The sequence below is a fragment of the Ammospiza caudacuta genome, chromosome 15 (assembly GCF_027887145.1).
Source record: "Ammospiza caudacuta isolate bAmmCau1 chromosome 15, bAmmCau1.pri, whole genome shotgun sequence".
Lineage (NCBI taxonomy): Eukaryota > Metazoa > Chordata > Aves > Passeriformes > Passerellidae > Ammospiza > Ammospiza caudacuta.
In genome coordinates this window covers 12896247-12918210 of record NC_080607.1, presented here as the reverse complement: position 1 = coordinate 12918210, position 21964 = coordinate 12896247, and the positions used below count along the sequence as shown (strand labels likewise).

Genomic DNA, 21964 nt, shown 5'->3' with positions numbered 1-21964 from the left:
AATATATTTTTATAGGACATACAAAAACCATTATCAGCACAGACATGTTGTCAAAACAGAGTGAACACAGTGAATCCCTTTCCTTCAAAAAATCCCCATGTTCTAAAAGCCCTAGAGGGGTGGAATCCCCAACCCTCTTTCTTTAAAATACAGTATCTTCAACAGAAATACACTGAAATAGCACACTAAAGCTTCTGAAAATAAGAAATGCAGTCTGAGGGTTTTCCAGATTATGACTTCTCTGTAAAAATCCATTACAATTGCTGAATCCCTTTCCAGTTCCGTGGAACATTTGGCCTTTGCTGGCAGCAGAAGCACTGCCAACTCTGAACAACAGATAGAAAGAGACAAAGTGATGGAAGACCAGACAAGCAAGAAAAATGATGATGAAAAGCTTGACAAATATTTGGACATGTTTTCCTTAAGAAGGCAACCCAGAGGTAAAAGAGAGGCTGGGCATGGTGACAAGCTTTAAATATAAAAATAGTTATTGCAAAGGCCAGTCATGTTTCAAGTCAATTAAGCCTTCAGCAAAAAAAAATTGGATAGGATTCAGTGAAGCTCCTGGGGGATGGCTGTGGGTGCAATCCCAGCTGAGGCTGGCCAGGGCTATCAAGGAATATCAGTGCCTGATCCCTTCCAGACCTTCAATAGGAGTAGTTAAAGGGTGTTGTTATTCAGCATTTATCCAAGAAAACCACTAGAGATCCCTTACTTAGCTGGCATACTCCTGTTAACAGAACCCAACGCTGGAACCCAAAGCTTCCAAGCAGGATTCCACATGGAAGTTCATTACCTTCTTTCATAGGTGGAAGTAAGCACAGCTCCATCAGGTCCCTTTGGAATGATCCCCACCCAGAGCTGGTGTTTATCAATTACATGAGGATTCTCCAGGCAAACAGGAAAAGGGCTGGAGAAAAAAAAAGAGGAAGATCGCAGTCATACCCATTATATGATTCCCTACCATTTCCAGAATCATAAGAGTGATTTGGTTGGAAGAAACCTTAAAGCTCATCTCATTCCACCCCCTGCCATGGGCAGGGACACCTTCCACTATCCTAGGCTGCTCCAAGCTCCATCCAGCCTGGCCTTGGACACTTCCAGGGATGAAGCAGCCACAGCTTCTCTGGGCAAACAGAGGACTTTAAAATCCTGAGATAAAACCTAAATCCATGAGAGCAGATTGTGCATCTTTCAGGAATGGCAGTGTCCCAAACCCAGGTACTCACATCTGCATTTCCATGGTAAATGATGAGAGGGGGGAGAGTGTCCCACTGGTGAGGATGATTGTCCTGACTCCCTGTCGAACGAGCTCGTGCATGCTGTATCCAGGGCTGAAACACCAATAGCTTAAAGTCTTCCCTGCATTAAATAAAGAGAAAACACTAAGAAATCAAAGTGGAAAAACTAGACTATGACCAGCATATGGCACATGGCACCTGAACTTCTGAGAGCAAACCAGACAGCATCCAAAGTCAGAATTCCAGATGTATGGTATGTCCTGCTTTGGTTCTTCCCAGATTTAATGACTTTTAATGAAAATATCACTGCTTCCTCATAATCTAACAAGACAGTATGTCCAACCTTGCACTGGCTTGAGAAAAGAACCCCTTCTCTATGAGGAATTTCCTATGTAACTATATAGGCTATAAATCTTTCACCTAAACTTCCCACTTTCCCCAGAGTCAACTCACAAACATTTTGTGGAAATATATATATATATATATATATATATATACACACACACACATATATATGTATTTTAGTGTGTGACTCTGAAAATATGTAAGTTATCAACAGAAAGAATATTAAGAAAAATAAATAAATCACATCAGTAATTTCCTTCATTGCTCAGCTCAAGCTTGCTGAAAACTGCATCAGCTTGTCAGAGACACAGGCACAAGGGAATGAAAAGAAAATCCACGTCAAGAACAAGAGCAGTCAAATGAAACGTCACTTTTAGTTTCTGTTTCTGCTTTTCATGATTAGTTTCAGTAAAAAAAAAAAAAAAAAAACCTCTCACTGAAGTATCACGTGAATTTCTTTGAATTTTACACAAGTCAATCAAAGCCTTCATTTCCAAAAGAAAAAGCTGGTGCTTTCAGGAAATCCCCATTAAGACGTGCCCAGTGAGTCACTTACTGCTTAGAATTACAAGTGAACATTTAGCTGAAAGTTTTATCCTTCCATCTCATTTGGACAGACCTATCCAGACAATGCCCAAATTCTAGAAGACTCACATTCCAAAATTCAGGAGATTCCCTCTCTTTCTAACTCACACCAACAATTGGTGCAAATTAGTTTGGACAAGCCAGTGAGTATCTACAGATAAGAGCAAAGTCACTCAGCCAGGAACCCAAGAAATCCCAGCACAAAACCAAAGTGGGCTGATATGGGATGGCCTGGAAAAGGACAGCAGCCCCTCATGTCTGCTCCTCCAGTGCTCAGTTGGAAACACATTTCTGTAACTCAGCCAGGCACCAGTTCCCAGTTCCTGGACAAGTTGGGGCTGCTGTACATTTTTAGCCTGATGTGCTGCAATTATGTCTTTAAGTTTAACAACAATAAATCCATTTTCAAGGTTCCATTCAGCAGCAGGAAGTGTTGGGCATTAAACAAAGCTGGTCTCTTCTTCCATTCCTGGTACAAGGACAGCTAATGCAAGGAGAAATGGCTTGCTAATAGTCTACAGCATGATGATTTAGAGCAAATGTTAAACTGCAACAGTCCAATATTGTTGACATAAACAGCATCTGTTCCCAGATGACTCAGGCAGCAATCTCATCAGCTACCCCAAGCTATGCCCCTTGTCCTCACCAACTACTTTGTAGAGAATGATGTTTGAGTGGACAATTTCCACAAAATCCCTGGAAAACAGCTGTTCTTAAATGCTTGAATTATTTCTAGACCATTTGCTCCATCACTACAGGAAACCAGAGACTCCATCTATCATGTCTGACCTCTGCTAGGCTTACATAAAGGACAAATGTCAGCATACTCAGGTGTGTTACACAGGAACTTGCAAATACTGTTTTTATTTGAAAAACAAATATATCAGAATCCATCTACTGAATCATAGAATTCTCTCACTGCTTTCTATTTCTGTGTATAAAATCTCCAAATTATGCAATTAACCTAACAATGTTTGTATTAGCCTCTTCCTGCACCCATCTTTAACCAAATCCACTCAGAATTATTCCTGCATCTTAAAACTCCAATTGAGGAATATCTCAGGAAAACAGTATTAAGAGATTACTAAACAGCACTAATTTAATGGAAACATTTAAGGGGCTATTATGTGCAAACCCAGTAAATTCTTGAAAATTCATTCTTTGAAAAATGTTACTTTTGCCCTTAAAAGAAGGACTACCATGAAAGAGATAAATACACACTCATGAGCACTTAACTGAGTAATGAAGTAGAAACTAAGTAATTAAGTAGATAGTTATGAGACAAAGTATTTACAAAAGTCTCTGAAGAGTGTTCTGTTAAGAAGGCTTAGGTAAAGGGATCTGCATCTGTAATTGAAAATGTCAACTTAAATTGAAAATTTCAACTTAATTATTAAAAAAAAAAAATTAAAATATCAGAAAGAATGAATGCTGCAGTCCAACAAAGCCAAGTTTGATGCTGCTTTATAGGAGCATTAGGATAAGCCTTTGATTCAGAGGCCAAGTTTCTTTTCTTCTAAATATATGGTTCTGAAGTTACCTCAGTTATATTGAGGTAATTCCAGATACTGGGAAGTGCAGAGCATAAGGAACAAAACAGGTGGGAGGAGACTGACAAGGGAGGAGATTGGAAAGTATAGCTGAAGCTGAAACTCTCAAGAACTGACAACACACCCTGAAAGTTGCTCAAAACAGGAAGTTCCACAAAGCAGGTGATCCCAGAAAAGGTAAATATGCCCCAGGGCAAGGCATTTTCTGCCTAAGAATTCACATGATCTGGACAAGATCTCTGGTACATCTCATGAAACTTCTCTACAGAGCTCCAAAAATGAGCAAACAAACTGTAACACCTCCACAATGTAAATAATTTCAACAGAGAATGGAATAGAATTTCTTATACCACCTCCGACAAACATTTTTGCCATCAAAACTGTAACTGAACCCCCTTTTTGCCAAAGGCAGTTACAGCCTTATTCAACACCAGTTTTGTGTTTAAGTCAACACAGTTGTACAGAGAAATCCAGCTGGTATGAGAACAGAACCTGTAATCAACCTCAGTAGCAACCTGAGGGTTGGAGGAGAGTTCCCCATTCTTGGCTGCTCTGAAGATTTTCTCTACACCAATACAACAATTCCATGATGGAGATGATCTTTCACCACAATCATCACCCTAAAAGAACTCCTGCAGTGCACAAACCACCAATGGTACAAGAAATTCTTATATTGAAATAGCACATGCCACCTCCCCTTCAGAAACAACTATAAAAGTGAAAAGCTTGTCCCCAGCTCATTGAATCCACCATGGAGCTGCACTTGTTCTCTTCTATTTGAATCAGAAAGGAGCAGTTGATGAGTTTTCAAGGCAGCTTTTGCATGAACCTCCCCAAGAACAGTCCTGTACCTTGTCTTTTTGAAGATGATGAGTTCCAGAGATCTGTCCTTTGTTTCTTTTTCTGATTACCATTATCCACGTGAATATGTACCTGAAGGAAAGTAGCAAACATTTCTAGCAATGGCTGCAGAAATGAACTTGAAATTCATCCCTCAAAAAAAATAAATGGCCTACATTAAGAGTAATTAATGCAATTATTGCCACTTTTACAGTTTTACTAAGGTTATATAAATTTCCTGTCTCTTTTCTATTTTGCTTCCAGTATTTCGTAACCATGAGCAAAAAAGTGCATCACCATCCAACCAGTCATTTTTGAACCAGATGATGGGAGCAGCTTTTCATAGGCTGACCCGAGCAGAGGCCAAAAACCCAATTATTTGGGTATTTCCACCAGCATAAACGACACAGATCAAATGTAGAACACTATCATGGTGGAAAGATTTGCTTCATTTGGCAACAAAAATAGTATAAAGTCTAAATGTGACATCTAGAAAAAGATCTGTTCCTAAAATTCATCATAACAACACATCCCATAAATTCCAAACTTTAAACTTTAAAAATTAAAACAACTTCAGGGAGGAGGTTCAGTGGTTTTGCTGCAGTTGCTTAGCACTGGGCTAAACTAAATATACAATATTGGAAGAATACCTTGATTCTTGTTTAATATCCTATTTCAAAATTTTCTGACATTTCCATTTGCTGCACTTTCAAAATTTAATTAATAAATTCATTTCAAAATTGTGCTTTTCTTCAAAATCTAAATTAAATACCGTTCCTTTGGTGGGTTTTTTTGGTTGTGGTCTCTTTTTTCCTCCCTGTAATCAACATCATGTGCTGTACTACCCACATCCTTCCAAGTCTGAGATACACCAAGTACAGACATTAAATGCTGTGAGGAAAAACACAGCACACAAAAGCTCCCATACCTTGTAATATTTAGATATTGCCTGACGTGGCAGGAACCCTGTTGTGACTCCTTCTGGGGGATCCATGCTGAACACTGTCTGCAAAATGGAGGGAAACAGAACCACAGAATTATTTAGGTTGGGAATGACCTCTGAGATGGTTGAGTCCAAGCTGTGATTGATCACCCAGCCCAGAGCACTGAGTGCCACATCCAGGTGTTCAACAAACACCTCCAGGAATGGGAACTCCATCACCCCCCTGGGCAGCCCCTTCCAATGCCTGACAACCCTTTCCATGTAGAAATTCTTCCTGATGTCCAGCCTGAACCTCCCCTGACACTGCATGAGGTCAATTCTTCTTATCCTGTCCGTGTTCCCTGGGAGCAGAGCCTGACCCCCACATGGCTGCTCCCTCCTGTCAGGGACTTGTGAGGGTGAGAAGGTCCCTCCTGAGCTTCCTTTTCTCCAGGCTGAGCCCCCTCAGCTCCCTCAGCCTCTCCTGGAGCTCCAATCCCTTCCCCAGCTCTGTTCCCTTCCCTGGATGCTCAATGTCCTTCTTGTCATGAGAGGCTCAGAAATGGACACAGGACTCAAGGTGAAGCCTCATCATTGCTCAGAGGGACAATGACCTCCCTGGTCCTGCTGGCCACTTTAGTTTTGATACATACATACACACACATCCTTTTGGTAAAATCCCCACACCGAGAAGTGTCTCCACAAACATCACTGCAATAACCTTAAATTTCTTTCCTACTCTTGTTATCAAATAAGATAACTTTTGAATAAATGTGGTTCTTCCAGGCAATTCCTGCTCCCCACATGGTGCTCTCAACTGTTCCAAAAACTTCAAGTCAATATCTAAACATACTCAAACTACATAAATGACAATGTTATTATTCACACTGTTCATGACTCTGACTGTGGATAAAAAAACACTCTAAGGAGATCAGTCAGAAGCAAGCATAGAAGAGCTTTTTGAGTTCCTTCAGTTTAAAATTTCATCTGTGGTCCCTCTGCTAATAACACTCTGCTTATATAAATAATTAAGTTGTAATCATATCTAATTGTCCATACATTAAATTAAAAGCTTCTATCTGAGTTATGTTTTTCCCCCCTTTCCAGCATGTGATGTCTCACGAGTACAGATGATGCTCTTTCAAACATAAAGAATCCCAGTGCAACTCCAGTGAAAACAGCTGTGGTTCTCAAATATTTACAACTCTGTTAATTTTTCTAAACAAAATTTCTCCAGACACTGATAGGAATTACCCAAGCTCATAAGAGTATCAGCTAGTTACAAGATGTTCCCTAGCAATGAAAAAAAAAAAGACACAATTCCTGGAAATATTTACTCCTGAAAAATAGCCAAAGATACAGCGCACAAAAGGCATTTTGGTAAGTGTTCCTTGACAAGCAAGAAAAACAATTACTATTAATTAATACAAGCTGGTGTTAAATTAAGACTCAAGGCTCTGCAAGAAGCAAACTCTGTCCATGTCCCTCCTATCTCAAGATGGCAAACTGTCCCTGGCAGATCCTTTGCAGGCACTGTCCACGTGCATGTGCTCAGCAGCAGAAAAGGGATCTGAGCTTTCTCCTCCAAAGTCAAATCTCCTTTTTTATCTATCCACAACCCAAAAGAGCACACACAGACAATTATTCCCAGTCCTATGGGATCAGGGGACCTGGTTTCTACTTCTGAATTTTCTCATCTCTCAGCTTTGAAACCCTGAGAAACCAATTTAAATTAGGCTCAACTGTCCTTCCCTCAGAACAGCAACCTCTCCAGTACAAACCATTTGGTACCATAAATCACTACTACTGTAGTGTAGTAGTGTAGTGTAGTGTAAATCACTGCTAGAAAAATGAAATCCTGTGTATACCACTGTGAATGCAGCCCCACAAACACCCATGCATTCAGAGTTCAGTGCTGCAAACCTGCCAGGACCACTCAAAACACACCCAGGTGACTTGTCTTTATCATACAGGGTCTGCAAGGTTTGAATAAAGTTTTCATTTTCAGTTTTAAACAGGGTGTTAATCTCTGGTGCCTTTGTGCACACATATATCAGACAGACCACTGTCTAATGTAGAGGCTCACTGCATCTCTGAATTTTATGGGGCTTGGGATTTTCATAAACAAAGTTTTGGAAGTGTACAACAGGGAGATGACAGCATTATGTGGATACCCACAAGTGTCACTTGGAACTGAAAAGACTTTTGTTTTAGACATCTCATAAGTTAATAATTAAATGGGAAAAAAATACTGTTAAATTATCTTTTGTTTGCTTTTTTCCTTAGCCTCTCTTGTTATTTCATGAGATGATCTTATATTCCCCAACATTGCTGCAAGCAAGTTCAATGACCCAGCTCCACCTGGTGGATGCTAAGCCCAGCCAAAATTTAAATGCAGCATCTCCAAAAAGAGAGACCAGAACTACAAAAGAACAACCTGGGTAAAAATCAGATCAGTCCATCCCATCAGGCAGCAGCTTTCTCCTCAAAGAATACAAACTTTCACCATAGCCCGTGTACATCCCAACAAGAATAAAATTGATCCAATATCTTTACATATCTTTTAAACCAACTCTTCTACCCTTTATGTATAGAAGCAGCATTAAATATTTACCTGGATAATATCTGAGACCTTATGCAATCCAGATGTATTGACAAATATCCCAGTACCTGGAGAAAGCAACACAAGACCACACATGTAGAAGTTGAAAAATTTTCTTTACAGAAGAGTAATTTAAGAACAGGATGCTGACAGACATTAGAACAAAAGCTTGTTAAATCAACAGGGGGAAAAACATTTTATATGATTCTCCACCTTCCTGTTTTCTAACTCCAGGACCAAGGAAGAACTCAAGACACTAAAAGTACCATCAGCAAAATGTCAGCAAGCTTCACACCACAATCCATGTGGTTTTGGAGAAAAATAGCGTCTGTGCAAAAGTCCTCTATGTGCATGGATGGACCCATACACTCCTGTTTTGACACAAGGTGGTTCTCAGCAGCAGTTCAGCTACATGAACAGATAGAAAATATGTTCCTCAGCAGAGGACCCTGCACATCTTAATAAAAGACACAAGTCTTTAAGGTCAGATTTTAGCTTACAGAGGCTTTATCATTTGATGTCTCCCCCAACAACACAAATTTCCAGTTTCTTACACTAAAGAGGAAAGCCTGAGTAAAAAAGTTTAAAAGTTCATGCACTTACGGCCTGAAAGAAACTGTAAAATCTGCTCCAGTGACTCCAAGAGGGAGGATTTGGTCTGCAGGGTTATTTGGGCTTCTGCAAACAGATCAAAGATGTAGCTGCAATTTATAAAGAAAAAGCAGAATTGGGAAATACTGTAAAGAACCAAATAGGCACAAATAATGTTGCTCTTTCAGAAGAACAGTTTCACCATCATGTAGCAAAGCATGTTTCTGTCTCCATGAGAATGAAAAATTTCCAAGAATAAAATTAAGTACTTGCTTATAAAGACAGTGCACAATACTGCCATGGCAGAAGGTACACAGACCATGTCATTCCCTTTTTCCATCATTCCTCCCCAACATACAATCCATTGCTAATTTAGAAGCAGATTGGCATGCAATTTCTTCTTTTTTTTTTTATCATGTATAACAGGCACCAGTTTAGAAATGGACTTCCAGAGCTCAGAGGTACCTCAGACACCACTGCAGCACTGGTACCCCTGCTTAAATCATGACACAAAATTGAAAGAAGCACAGCTTCTTCCAGCTCAGGAAACCCAAGCAGAGGATTTTCCACTCTTGAAACACTAAAAAAGGGAGTTCCTCCAAAAATAATGATTGCTATAGATAGGGGATTTCAGGAAAATTAAAACCTTGAATAAATACTATTCCCAGAAAATAGAATAGAGCTATAGCCCTAACATCTGCCCCAGCTCCAATTTGCTGTTCTTTTTAACATTTAAACACATTAATGAGAAGAAATTTACCTTCCCTCTTTGGTGACTCCATTACCATTTGCTGGCAGCTCCACTGCATCAATAGCACTTTCGAGCTGAAGAAGAATTTCTTTAGGAAAATTAAGAGGAAAAAGTTAGGGTGCACAGAAAGTCATGTCTGGGACACATCTAAGTCACTTTTTCAAATGTACTTTATGACAAAGGCTGTTACAAAAGACAGAAGCCCAGCTGTTGATCAAAACCAATTTCCTGGATATCACCTTTAAATATTCATATTCAACTCTAAGAACTTCCATGACCTCAATTTCTAATGAAGCTGAAGAGTCAGCAGCTAAATGTTAAACTCTTTACAGACAGGGAAAGTTGTTCTTGAAAATCCTTTGTATACATGAGATATCTCAAGCTCTTGATGTTAACTTCAGGTTCTGACAGCAGAATTATGCAACTGATGCAATTCCAGCACACTGACAAGGTTAGAAAACATGGGAACTTCTAACAACGAAGGAAAAGACACATTCATCTGCCAAATCTCTCTTCTTGGGAAAAAACTAACTAAACATTCTAAAAAGTTCTTGGGAAAAGCCGATCCAGATAACTTATAACTGAGACATTCATTGACACTTAAGTTACGTATATGGCAATGCTGTGTGAGCTTGATTTGTAATTGCTGACCTTTTCAAACTGCTTCAACAATTTTCAACATCACAAAATGTACACTTACTCTTGATCTTTGCTATATCTTCCAGTTCCATGTTCAATCCTGTTGAAAAAAGTTAAGACTTTAAAGAGGTTGTTTCACCCCTTTTTCATTCCCAGTTTCTTTATGCCTTTCCAGAAATTATGGCTATGAAGGTTAGAATTGTGTACATGGAAAGATATTTTTTGTGGTCCACTCACTGTTCTCTTTCATAGCCCCTCATGTCCCATTAGTTTGATCAAATCTTCCAGTGTCTGGCAACAATTACTAATTAACAACAATTTACTTAATAACAGGAATGTAAATTTCCCAGAAACTTCCCCTAAAAGTTATTTTCAAGTTCTTGGTAGTGGCACTTCATTATCCCAGAGAAACAGTGATGTGTCACTGTCAACACACCGGAAGTGGCCAACTCCATGTTGAATTCAGCATTGATTTCATTCTGTTGAACCACTTTGGCTTGTTCCTCCAGGACAACATTTATTGCATCCATTGCTGAAGCCAGATCGTAGGGAGTCAAGTCAAAAGAAGAGGACTCCTCACACAACTTCTCCTAAAATAGAAGGAATTGAAGAATTATTCTGACCCCTCTGTGCCCTGTTTATTCAGGCAGTTTCAGACATGATGAAGTCCAGACAACCAGGCCTGATTTTATTTTTGATCTCCAGCTCAGGCCAGAGGATATTTCATAAACACCTGAAGACTTGGACTATTCATAAACAACATTTTTTCTGAAATGTAGAACAGATTTTGCCTCTTCCACATTATCAACATCCTAGAGAGTACAGACAGTAATTGTCTGATGTTCAAGCAGGAAATTCTTTACTTAGATAATTGGTTTGTTCTTCGAAAAAGCTATTTCTCTACTTTCTATTTAAAAAGTAGTAATGGTTTAAACACTCAGGATTAGTAACTTTGACAAAACTTTCTCTGACTTTGAAAATTAAATCACATATTGCTTTACAAGAAATTTTCTGTGACAAAAAGAATCATTTTCCCTGAGGATTGATGATAAATAATAAGGCATAACCTACACAAATATTTGACTGTAATAGCTATGAAGAAATAAGTTATAAAGAAATTAAGTGCTGAGCAAGATGCATGTGTAAACAATCTAACCAGAAAGAAATTAATTTTATTTCAGGATAATCCCTAAATTTCCACATATTAATCTGGAAGCAACAGCACCATCAGATAACTATTGAAAAATGAGAAGCTGCTCTGGCTAATTTCTGCATGCAGGCATCAATTAGTAATTCCTGCACACTACAAAGGGAAAAACAAATCCAAACCCCAAACAACTGTGACAGGATTTCCAGACATTTTTTCAACAGAAGATGTTCTGAGGAAAGGAGCAAACCCTGGATGCAGCAAGGCAAGGCTCTCTAGTGAAGCAGAGCAGACTCGGGTGGCTGTTTACTGAAAGGACACCAGGCACTCACACAACAAACCACAGCTGTTCAGCAGAAATCCCACCGGGAGACTGTGGCTTTGTGTGGCAGAGAAAGGGACATATTTCAAATGTTCCTCTGCATTTCATCATTTAGAAAAGAGCTGCAGTTTCAAGCCAGCAAAAAGGAAGAACTCCTACAGCAGCATTCATTATTTTTTCTTGTTTTTGTCTGTGAATGAGGACTTGGAAATATTACAAGAGGCCTGTTTGCCATCTACTGCATTTGGCAGAGCTGATGCAGATTCAAGAGTGGGTCTTCCATCATTTCTTACACAGTGTTTTCTTAGAAGTCTCCAAGAAAAGAAGCACCTCATAAATCTGGAGATGTACCCTTTAGAAAGAAACCATCACCTCATTAAAAAAATCAGCAGTGTCAAAGGACTGCTAACTACAAAATTTAACTGTCAGAGAAACAAGAAATGTTCATGATAACGAATATTAGCAACATACACCTGAGTACACATTTTACAGGCTATTTGTTTTACTCTTTGGGTGCAGATTGAAAATGGTAACAGACCAGAACAACTCACCACGTTGTGAGCTTCATCGAGTATCACCACAGTACCCTTCAGGTCCAAGTTGTGTGATTTCCTGCTCTAAAGACAAAATCAGAACAAAGAAGTGGACAAAAAGGCCACTGAGAAATATGGATTTGATTGGCTGAGAAAGTGGATGCTGAGATACTTTTGGGTTTTCATGTATTTTTTAGTTGGGTTGGTTTTTTCCTTTGAGAAAACAGCAAGTAATGGCTGTGGTTGCCGGCTACAGAAACCACAGAATCACTTTCTCTGGAAATGAAGGTGCTAAAATGTATCATGTAAATGTTTACAGAGGTTACAATTTGTAATAAAGAAAAGAAAAAAAAAAAACACCCTGATGTGCCATATTTGGATTAGTTTAACTAATTTGAGAAAGTTTACCTATCAATTTGAGTCACTTTGAGTCATTTTTGACAATAGAGATCTGGGAGAAGTGGGGTGTAAAGCAGAGGATTTGCCATGTATTTACAATTTGATGCTTGTGTTGCCTTTGCAAGTGGATATTCTGGACACAACCCCTCCAGCACCACACGACTTCATTTCCTAATGCTTCTCTGCTTATAGGGCTTAAGGGATATTTTAAATTTCTTTTTTTATTTATTAAACTTTCAGTCTTCCTGCAGCAGTGGGGTGCAATCTGGCTTTTACTATAATTCATTAATTACTCCAAGTTGCATGAAGATGTCAGCACATTTGTTTCCTCAACAGAGTTTTCAAAGGTTTCACTTCCTATCCATAAAATTAAAATACAAACAGCTTATTACAACTGTTTGTACACAAAACCAGATATTACTTCCAAGAGATATGTCCAGTTTCTACTGAAAACTTCCTTATTCTGAAAATCATGCAACAGCTGCAGAAACAAAAACACCTCAGATTGCATGCAAAAATACTGCACAGTATGTGACTGAAGATTTGTGTCCAGGAAGTGAATATCACCTAAAAATGGAACCACATTCTGCAAAGCTAATTCTATGAGTATAGAAAAATGTCAAATATTTTTTTTTTTTTTATCATGGGAAAGAAATTACAGAGAAAACCCCATGGTCCTGAACTGAACTGGGGTTTGGTCAGTTTTGAATCACACATAATGCATCCACTTGCCAGGCATCACTCTTCACTGTTTATCCACTAAAAGCATAAAAGCATAAAACAAACAGAAGAACAACTGTATTTAAAAGCAAAGTTACATGTTACCTTTGAGTCTAGTAAATAGTTGTAAGGCATAAAAATAATGTCTGCTTGCTGCTTCAGGCTCCGAGAGAGATAATAAGGACAAGCTCTGTTTAAAAAAAGAAAACAGTACAGACTATAATGCTTGCAGAAATATTAAGAGGGCATTCAACATTCATGCACTCTGATACACAAATGGATTAATAAAAGTGAACAAGGAAACAATTTTCATTATTTTCACAAGTCAGGGGGAGGAAGGTCAGAGGGGACCACTCACCTGTGCTTGTTTCCATTTTTAACCAAGTCTTCAATATCCATGATTGATTCAATCACTTCTTTCTCTGTACTCTTTTCTGTAAAAGATGACATTAAAATGACACCAGCTTAGGTGAAGGCACACACAAAGATTTGTTGTTACCCTGATCATCAAACTCACCCACTAATATTTCACTCTTGAAAGACAGTAACAGAGAAAAACACAGGTGGATTTTGCCAACTCTTCCAAACCTCTCCACCTGCCTAGCAAATCCCTCTCTCTGCAAAAACCAGGGCTTTGCTTCCAGGGGAAGTGAAGGTGAGCCACACTCACCTTCCACATTGTTATAGAAATGACAAGCACGAGCCATCACTTTCATTCTGCACATGTAGATCTGTAAAACAAAGCCTATTTCAGCCCAGAGTAGCACAGCCTGTCAGGCACTGAAAGCAGGTTAAGGAGTGGAATCAGATCTAACCCCAGCTAATGAATAATTGCTAATCAAAGTTCTTCAGCTTTAAAACCACATGCTCTGGTCACCTTGCAAGTTAGGCTCTTTTTTTGCAGCACAGAATACTCACATGCTCAGAGAAAAATGTGTTATATTTTACCATTAATACTTTTCAAAACAGTAATCTTTGATATTGAAAAAATAACAGCTAAATCAATAGCTGAAGCAATGTTTTGAAATTATTATTGCTCTTGACAAACTCATAAATAGCAGATCAGAAACTACAAATTATTAACTGTCATGTTCTACACAGTGACATCTTTCTTTGGATACAAAATGCCACCAGAGGCGGAATTACATTTTGCACTCACATAACTGGAAACCAAACATTCCTAAAAAAAACATTTAGAACTACTGTACATGCAGCCTCTTATAGCTAAACAATGTCAGGGTGAAGAATGGCACACAAATGACACAAAAGTCTCCATGTTCTCCCTAAACATCCTCTCCAGGCTCTGGTCTCACCTGCATGTGGTTGCTCTCCTGTCGCTTCACTTCAGGATTGATGCAGAGCTGCTCCCTGGACCCCAGCACACAAACCTTTGGCCTGGACACACAAAACTGACATTAAAAATAAGGCAAGAGAGAACAGAGTTGTACATGCTTAGATTCAATATCTCAAGAGTGAAAGATTCAGGTGAAACAGATGAGCCCAAAGCAAGGGTCAGAGCCAGAACAAGTCAATGAGTCTGTCTGTAACTGCTGTGTGTGTTACTGGACGTGGAGGCACTGCACCTCTGCTGGCAGCAGTGGGTGTTAATAAGCAGCAGCAGCTCACAGCAAGAAGTCACAAGCAGCAATTTTCACCATCCACCACACAATCTGGGTTCTGTTATGACAGCTCAGCCCAGGCAGCTGGGGCCTGTCATCCATTACAAGATTTCCCAGCTGGTTGTGATGTTCAGAGCAAGGTTAGGACAGAACTGGTTCACTACAAACATTCACCATGGTTTGGGCTTTTTTGCTTATTACAAGGCTGTATCTTTCCAGGAGCTACATAAACAAATGGCTGTGCCTCTCCAAAGTTTAGCCACACACTGGCATGAGAACAGCTGAAAACTGTGACAGGCACTGGTATAACAGAACCACAAAGTTCTTAATAGATTTACATCAGCCTAAGGAGCTCAACTTGGTAATGGCTTCTCACTGCCCTAAAAAATATCCCCAGAAAAATATAAATAGGGGAAATTTATAAAGGTCATCTAATAAATTAATGTGTCAAATAAAAAACCAAAACCAGACTAAATGCTGAAGATTCTATGACTGAAGGAGAGAAGCTGTGAAGTATTAAAATAAACCAAGCCCATCAACAAAGAAAACCAGGCTCTAAACATGCACATTAAAGGAACTACATTTCTCTGGATAGCATCTTTTATGCATTCATCCACAGAAGTTCAAACAATAACTACACCAGAGGGGTTTCTCTACCTTTTCTTTGAATAAGGACACTACCCTAAATCATACTCACCTGTACACTGTGTTCTTTAGCTCATTAATGACCTGTGTAAGCTGAGAGTGAGTCCTGGAGGCATAAATTATTTTTGGAACGTCAGTGTAATAAGCTGCCAAATAGAAGAGGAACAAAAAAAAAGCAGAAAGACATTATAAGCATAGAAAGGAGAACTAGGGATATTCTTAGCCTCCTTCCCCAGCTGGTACTATGGTAACAGTTTGGCTTGTAGAGACAGCAGGAAATGCTGTCATCCAACTATTCACAAACATAAAATGAGCTAAATGATTTTCCAAGAACTAAATGAGCTCCAAGAAAAATTCAAACTACATAAAGCACCTTGAAAATGTATAAAATGGTGAAACTGTGCTCCATCTGCTCAACAACAGCTCTATAACTTTTATAATTGTATATTTATTATAAAAGACAGATAAAAGCACGTTTTGACTACCATTCCTGAGTGCAGAGGTGGTGGTACTTACTTGGGACATCTCCATCTGTGGCAGCAGTGCCCCAGGAGGACACAGGTCTGTCAGGGAAGAGCTCCACCCCATTCATGCGCTGCGCGATTTTCCGGGCTGAGATGGTGTCCTTGAAGTGCTCCCTCCAGGCCAGGGTGGAACACAGCAGGCACAGGGTCTTCCCTGTGCCTGTGGGGCTCTCCAAAATGCCATTCACCTTCTTTGGTGGAGAGAAATAAGAGAGGGATTCAGGGGTTCAGCAGGACAGGTCTTGGTGCAGCTCCGCACATCCTCTGCCAAGGAGCAAACGCCAGCCCCACCAAGGAACTCCCACACACGAGGTCTAATCAACCTGTAGTACCCTCTAATTAACTTAATGAGGCTTAATCAAAAACCCAGAGCCAGCCATCACATTTATTTAGCACAATAATTCAATTCTCCACTCTTAGAGCCATCGGAGTGTGTCACATTTCAGCATAAAATACATGAAAATACAAGAAGTTATTGAGAAACCAGCCCAGAAAGTGGCTCCCAGTTAACAGAGTGCTGGTTTCCTTTAGGATTAAGGTTTTATCCCATGTCAGTTTAGGCACAGAATTTTGTCAACACTTGGAACACCTTGACCTACAGGATGTCACAATTTTTAAGTGTGTGGCAATACTAAAAATTGGAAAAAAGCAGCAGCTGAGCTCAAGGGTATGAGAGGAATTTATATCACAATACTGTGAGTTCAATGAGAGGAGGCACCAAGCAGGTACTGTGATCCAGAGCTTATGGTGGAAAGCCAAAGTTTCCACAATAAGCTTGTTTGGTCCCTCAGAACAATCCTTTGGTTCCCACAAAGATGTGTCCAGAAAAAAAGGTAATTACTGTGAAAAATACCATTTTATTATTTTGACATTCATTCAGTAAAATTCTCCTCTCACACAGCAAATGGAAAATTACACAAATAGTCCAGATATTAACAAGACAAGGTAAAATCCCTCCTGTGAGGAAAGGCTGAGACAACTGGGATTGTTCAGCCTGGAGAACAGAAGACTTCAAGATGACCTAAGTGGGGCCTTCCAGTTTCTGAAGGGGGCTACAAGAAACACGGAAAGGGACTTTTTACAAGGACCTGTAGTAACAGGACAAAAATGGATTCCTACTGAGAAAGTGTAGGTTTATGTTGGAGAATAGGGAGAAATTGTTCCCTGTGAGGATGCTGAGGCCCTGGCACAGGGTGCCCAGAGAAGCTGTGGCTGCTCCATCCCTGGAAGTGTCCAAGGCCAGGTTGGATGGGGTTTGGAGCAGCCTGGGATAGTGGAAGGTTACCTGCCCATGGCAGGGGGTGGAACAAGATGAGCTTTAATGTCCCTTTCAACCCAAACCATTCATGATTCTGCAGTCAGACCCAACCAGCCAAGGACAGACTGCATGAACACAAGCAGCCTTTCTTCCTTTTCCCAATTTAGGCAGGAACAGCTCATCTATATTTCTACTGACTGCCACCTGCCAGCCACGATTTTCATTACCACAGAGTAAAATAAAAATACAAGTAAAAGGTCAGAGAAGATTTGGAAAAGCAGCATACAAAGCACATAAAGAAAACTTGAATTGTGACAACCTTCTCTTAGAGAAACCATTTAGTACAGTTAGCAATGACACTCACTCACCTTTTGTAGGCATTCCAGCACCTTGGCCATATAGGCTTCCTGGCACGGGTAGGGCTGGAAGGGGAAATCCACTGTGATCCCATTCAGAGTGATCCTGGGCATGGCTCCTTCCCTGAGGTGCCTGTAAGGAATAGCAGACCATGCTGACCCTGTTGTGGTGGTGATATCGTGCCAAGAAAAGGCTGAAAGAGACCTGGAATTCACCTCATTCAACCCCTGCCATGGGCAGAGACACCTTCCACTATTCCAAGCTGCTCAGAGCCCCATCCAACCTGGCCTTGGACACTCCCACAGATCCAGGGACAGCCACAGCTTCTCTGGGCACCCTGCACCAGAGCTGTCACCATCCTCAGAGGGAAGAATTTCTTCCCAGTATCACACTCAGTCAGGCTGCAGCGTTCCCCTGGGTCCAGCCAAGCCAGGCCCGTGTAAAGTGCCTCCCTCCACCTCTCCTGTCGGTCCCTGCGGGGACGGGAAGGAGCAATCGGGTCACAGCGTTCCGGGCCGGGCCGGTACCAGCGGCTCCGCAGGAGGGTCACGGGCACTCGGTATCCCCTCCCAGTCCCGTACTCCGGGGCTGCACCGCCCGCTCCGGCCCCTGTTCCTGCGGTCCAGAGCTTATGGTGGAAAGCCAGATCCCTGTGATCCAGGGCTCCCATGTCCCGTGTCCCTGTATTGCTCTGTCCCCGCGTCCTCTCAGCCCCGCGGTTCCAGATCTCTGTGCTCCAGGACTCCCATGTCCCCATATTGTTGTGTTGCCGTGTCCCCGTATTGCTCTGTCCCTGTGTTCCCGTGTCTCCGCCTTCCCGGCGGTCCCAGATCCTTGTTCTCTGGGAATCCCGTGCCCCCGTGTCCCCATAGTGCTGTGTCCCCGTATCTCGGCGCTCCCCGCGGTCCCAGATTCCTGTGCTCCCGTACCCCCATGTCCCCGTATCCCTATACTGCTGTGTGCCCGTACCCCCGTGTCCCCACACTGCTGTGTCCCCATACCGCTGTGTCGCCGTACCGCCGTACCCCCGTGTCCCCCTACCCCCATGTCCCCACACCGCTGTGTCCCCACACCCCCGTGTCGCCTGTGCCCGTGTCGCCTGTGCCCGTGTCCCGGCTCTCCCTCACCACCTCCTGCTTCGTTCGGAATCCCCGCGCCGCCGTCACGTGCCACACCCCCGCGATCCATGCGTCACTTCCTGCGCGCGCTCTCGCGAGAGCGGCGGCGTTGCCCCGGTAACGGGCCGGGAAGGCGGCGGCCATGGCGGGCCCGGGCCGTGCGACCCCGCCGGAGCCCGGGCCGGGGTGTTGGGGAGCGAGCGGGGCTGGTGGCGGCTCATGAGGGGCCCCGGGCAGGAGCAGCGCAAGCCCGGTGGAGATTGAGCGCTGCTAGGTCTGAGGGAAGCCGGTTCCGCTCCCCAGACAGGCCCTGTGGTTCAGCCGGACGGTTCCGCAGCCGCTTCCCCCGGGGCGGAGGCCGAGCTTGGGCCCCGGAGGTGCGGGACGTGGCTGTTCCCTCCCCAGAAGCTGCATTTCCAAAGCCTCCCAGCCCTGTAGGGTCCCCCGCGGCAGGCCCCCCCGGGAGTGGCGTTTGTCCCCGTTTGCAGGGCTCAGGACAAGCGCTGCCGTCGGGCACAGTTCGTGTCCCGGGCCCCGCTGCGCTCTGTGCCGGGCTCTGCTCCCCGTGGGCGGCGCTGCTCGCTGGAGAGGGCAGAACGCGGCGGGGTTCTTTGTGAAACCCTCGGCGTTTGAGGTGGGAGGGCTCTGTGGCTTTATGCTGAGCTCCTGCCATAGGAACGGTAATGAATTCTGACGGGTCTCTTTTGTTAGGGGTGAATGTGCCGCGCCTTTGTTCCCGGCTTTTCTGCAGCGCGGTGCTCCCACCCTCCAGTCCCCTGCCAGTGCATCCAGGCACATCCAGGACCGGCTTTGGCACTCCAGGTGCTCAGGCCCTGTGACTCTGGTGAACTGCTCTGGATTAATGAATTATCCACTTTTGCAAGAATTTGCTTTCAATAAATGCATAAGCATGGCTTACTTGTGTCCCCGAATTTTGTAAAATTGTGTTTCATGCAGCTAGATGAGAGAGGAGGCAGGAAGAAAATACTTTGTACTCATCTCTGTGGTGTATTGCTGTGTCTCATGCTATCACTGCATAGATGTAGAACAGGATGTGGCTTCTTTTATTGTAGCTTTAAAATGCTTTACTCCTGGCCAGCAGCACAGCTTGTTTGCGTGCAGAACAGTTCTCATGTTAAAAGGAGCAAACCTTAAACTATGTAAGTTGAGCATTGTGTGGTTTGTTCTGTTCCCAAACTCGTGGCGCCTCCTGTGTCACGGTGTTGGGTCAGGGGAGCTCATGGGTGTTGCTGTTTTGGTGGCCAGCCTTTAAATTCCTTGAGCTGAACTTCCCTGGATCATAAACTGTCTTTATTTGCAGGGAATGAGCAGGAGAACACTGAGTTTTTGCCGTGGAACTTTGTGTTCTCCACACAAAATTTAACAGCTGGTTTTGCTCATGTTTCTGACTGTGAACTCTTTTAATATGATACCAGTCACGCATGATGAAGCTGCAAAAGAAATTCCTTTGTGAAATGAGAGTGTGGTACAACTTTAGGGAAGAAAAAATAAATTTAAAACTCCTCATAAATACATGGAATATTCTGTTGTTGTTATTTCCTGTAAATCTTTCCCACGTGGAAGAACAATAGCAATAGTTTACCAAATGAGATTTTTTTCTGCCTTATTTCAGTGCTGCTGCTAGAAGCTGTGTCACCTGCAGGGAGAGGGGAGCTGGGAGGTGCCCAGCCCAGGCAGGAGCGGGCTGTGACTCAGCAGGTGCCCAGCAGCAGCCGTGAGTCAGCACCCGCAGCTCCCGGAGCTGCTCCTCTGCACCAGTGACCTCACCTGACCAGGGCTGCAGGCTGCCTCCTCTGAAAACAAACAGAGGAAATGTGCTGTAAGCTTAGAGAGAAAAATACTTTCCTTGTTGTGGAGGTTTAGTGAAGCTGCAGTATCTGTTGGGATAAAGACGTGATAAATAAAGGTGTTGGTCTCACACTGGATTGCCATCTTGGTGTTTGTCTGCCTAGGATAGACCCTGAGTTATTACAGAGCCAGAGTTTGGAGAGGGAGGATTTCAAAACTGAGCAGCACAGAGAGTTGTGTGACAACCCAGCCAGGAGGAACCAGCCCATCTCCACTTCCCACTCATTCCTGGGTTTTAAGATCTTGGATAAAGTATTTTTCATTTTCAAGAAAAAGAAAAACCATGTACTAAATAAAAACCTTGTGAAAGATGGTCCTTAACCTCTGTGGGGAAGAGGCTGAACCACACCAGCAAGGAGAGCACTGTGCTGTGCAGAAGTGCAAAGTGAATAATGGCCATGTTTGTTCAGGGGCTGCCCAGGCAGGGTCTCCCTTTCCAGATGAGATCCAGGGGAGCAGGAACCTTCAGGAATGGGACAAAAGAACCACAAGGGCCATCTGTAAAACTCCTGTGGTTGGCATGAAGGTTATTTACCCCTTTTCAGATAGAGGAGGTTTGAGTTGCCATTTGTTGTCTTTCTGAGTCTTTTGTTTTCCCCCCAAATTATTGGTTTCTTTCAATCCTGATAGTCCAGAGCCTTTCAGTCCATTTACTGCTGGGAAATAACAACACAGCTTTCCACCTTGACCCTCCAAATAATTTGCTCCCTGTTTCTCACACAGTGTATTCCAGTGGGACACGTGGCCATGGCACCTTTAAATCATTCCACACCCTTTCCTCAATAAAAGGAATAAAATGTGTGCTGGATTGATGTCAGAAGATCCAGAATATTGTGAGAGGTGGCCAGACCCTCTTGGGACTGCTGGGAATATCAAAGGCAGAGTTCATCCTGAGCAGAAGGGGGAAATCACTGCCCTGGTGCAGGTGCCTGGCATGGCTGCATTCCTCTGATCATGGCAAAGGTGGTTTTGAAGCACACACAAGATAACCTGTCAAATCCTGGAAATTCAATCCAAGGAGAAAGCAGAGAGATGTTGGAAATACAAAACAAGGCTTGGACAGAACAGGAAGCAGTTAAAAGTCATTAAAAAAACTTGCAAACAAATTTTGAAAATGTGTGGATAGTGTTCATTTTATTCTGAGTTAGACATTTTCTCTATTTTTCTTTTCTTCTATGACAGTGTTATGACACTCTGAGATTGGGGAAAAATTAGGAAAGTAGAAAAATCTCTGGTCTTTCTAAGTGAATTTACTGTGGTTTCTACCCCTGAGCAAGCCAGAGCACTGGCAGGTATTCCAACAACCTGTGGTTCTCTGCAGCAGCTGGAATTGTTTGGGAGTGTCTGCATTGCAGCGTGCCAGGAGATGTGTGGGTTTGGGAGGATT

At 42.4% G+C, this 21964-nt stretch overlaps 1 protein-coding gene across 1 annotated transcript in view; it reads right to left on the bottom strand.

The window, feature by feature from the left end:
- RTEL1 (regulator of telomere elongation helicase 1) overlaps nt 1–18745 on the bottom strand; it is a 44627-nt gene extending 25882 nt beyond the window's left edge. The window contains exons 1-18 of the mRNA XM_058814526.1: nt 18721–18745; nt 17602–17722; nt 15968–16166; nt 15504–15597; nt 14501–14582; nt 13858–13918; nt 13546–13621; nt 13293–13377; nt 12087–12152; nt 10503–10656; nt 10128–10166; nt 9437–9515; nt 8689–8786; nt 8098–8153; nt 5490–5567; nt 4573–4654; nt 1230–1362; nt 797–910 (exon numbers count right to left, since the gene is read on the bottom strand). Of these exons, the coding sequence (XP_058670509.1) occupies nt 797–910; nt 1230–1362; nt 4573–4654; nt 5490–5567; nt 8098–8153; nt 8689–8786; nt 9437–9515; nt 10128–10166; nt 10503–10656; nt 12087–12152; nt 13293–13377; nt 13546–13621; nt 13858–13918; nt 14501–14582; nt 15504–15597; nt 15968–16166; nt 17602–17703 (1598 nt within the window). The 5' untranslated portion in view covers nt 17704–17722; nt 18721–18745. The remainder of the gene's footprint in view (nt 1–796; nt 911–1229; nt 1363–4572; nt 4655–5489; nt 5568–8097; nt 8154–8688; nt 8787–9436; nt 9516–10127; nt 10167–10502; nt 10657–12086; nt 12153–13292; nt 13378–13545; nt 13622–13857; nt 13919–14500; nt 14583–15503; nt 15598–15967; nt 16167–17601; nt 17723–18720) is intronic.
- Between the last annotated feature and the right edge of the window lie 3219 nt (nt 18746–21964).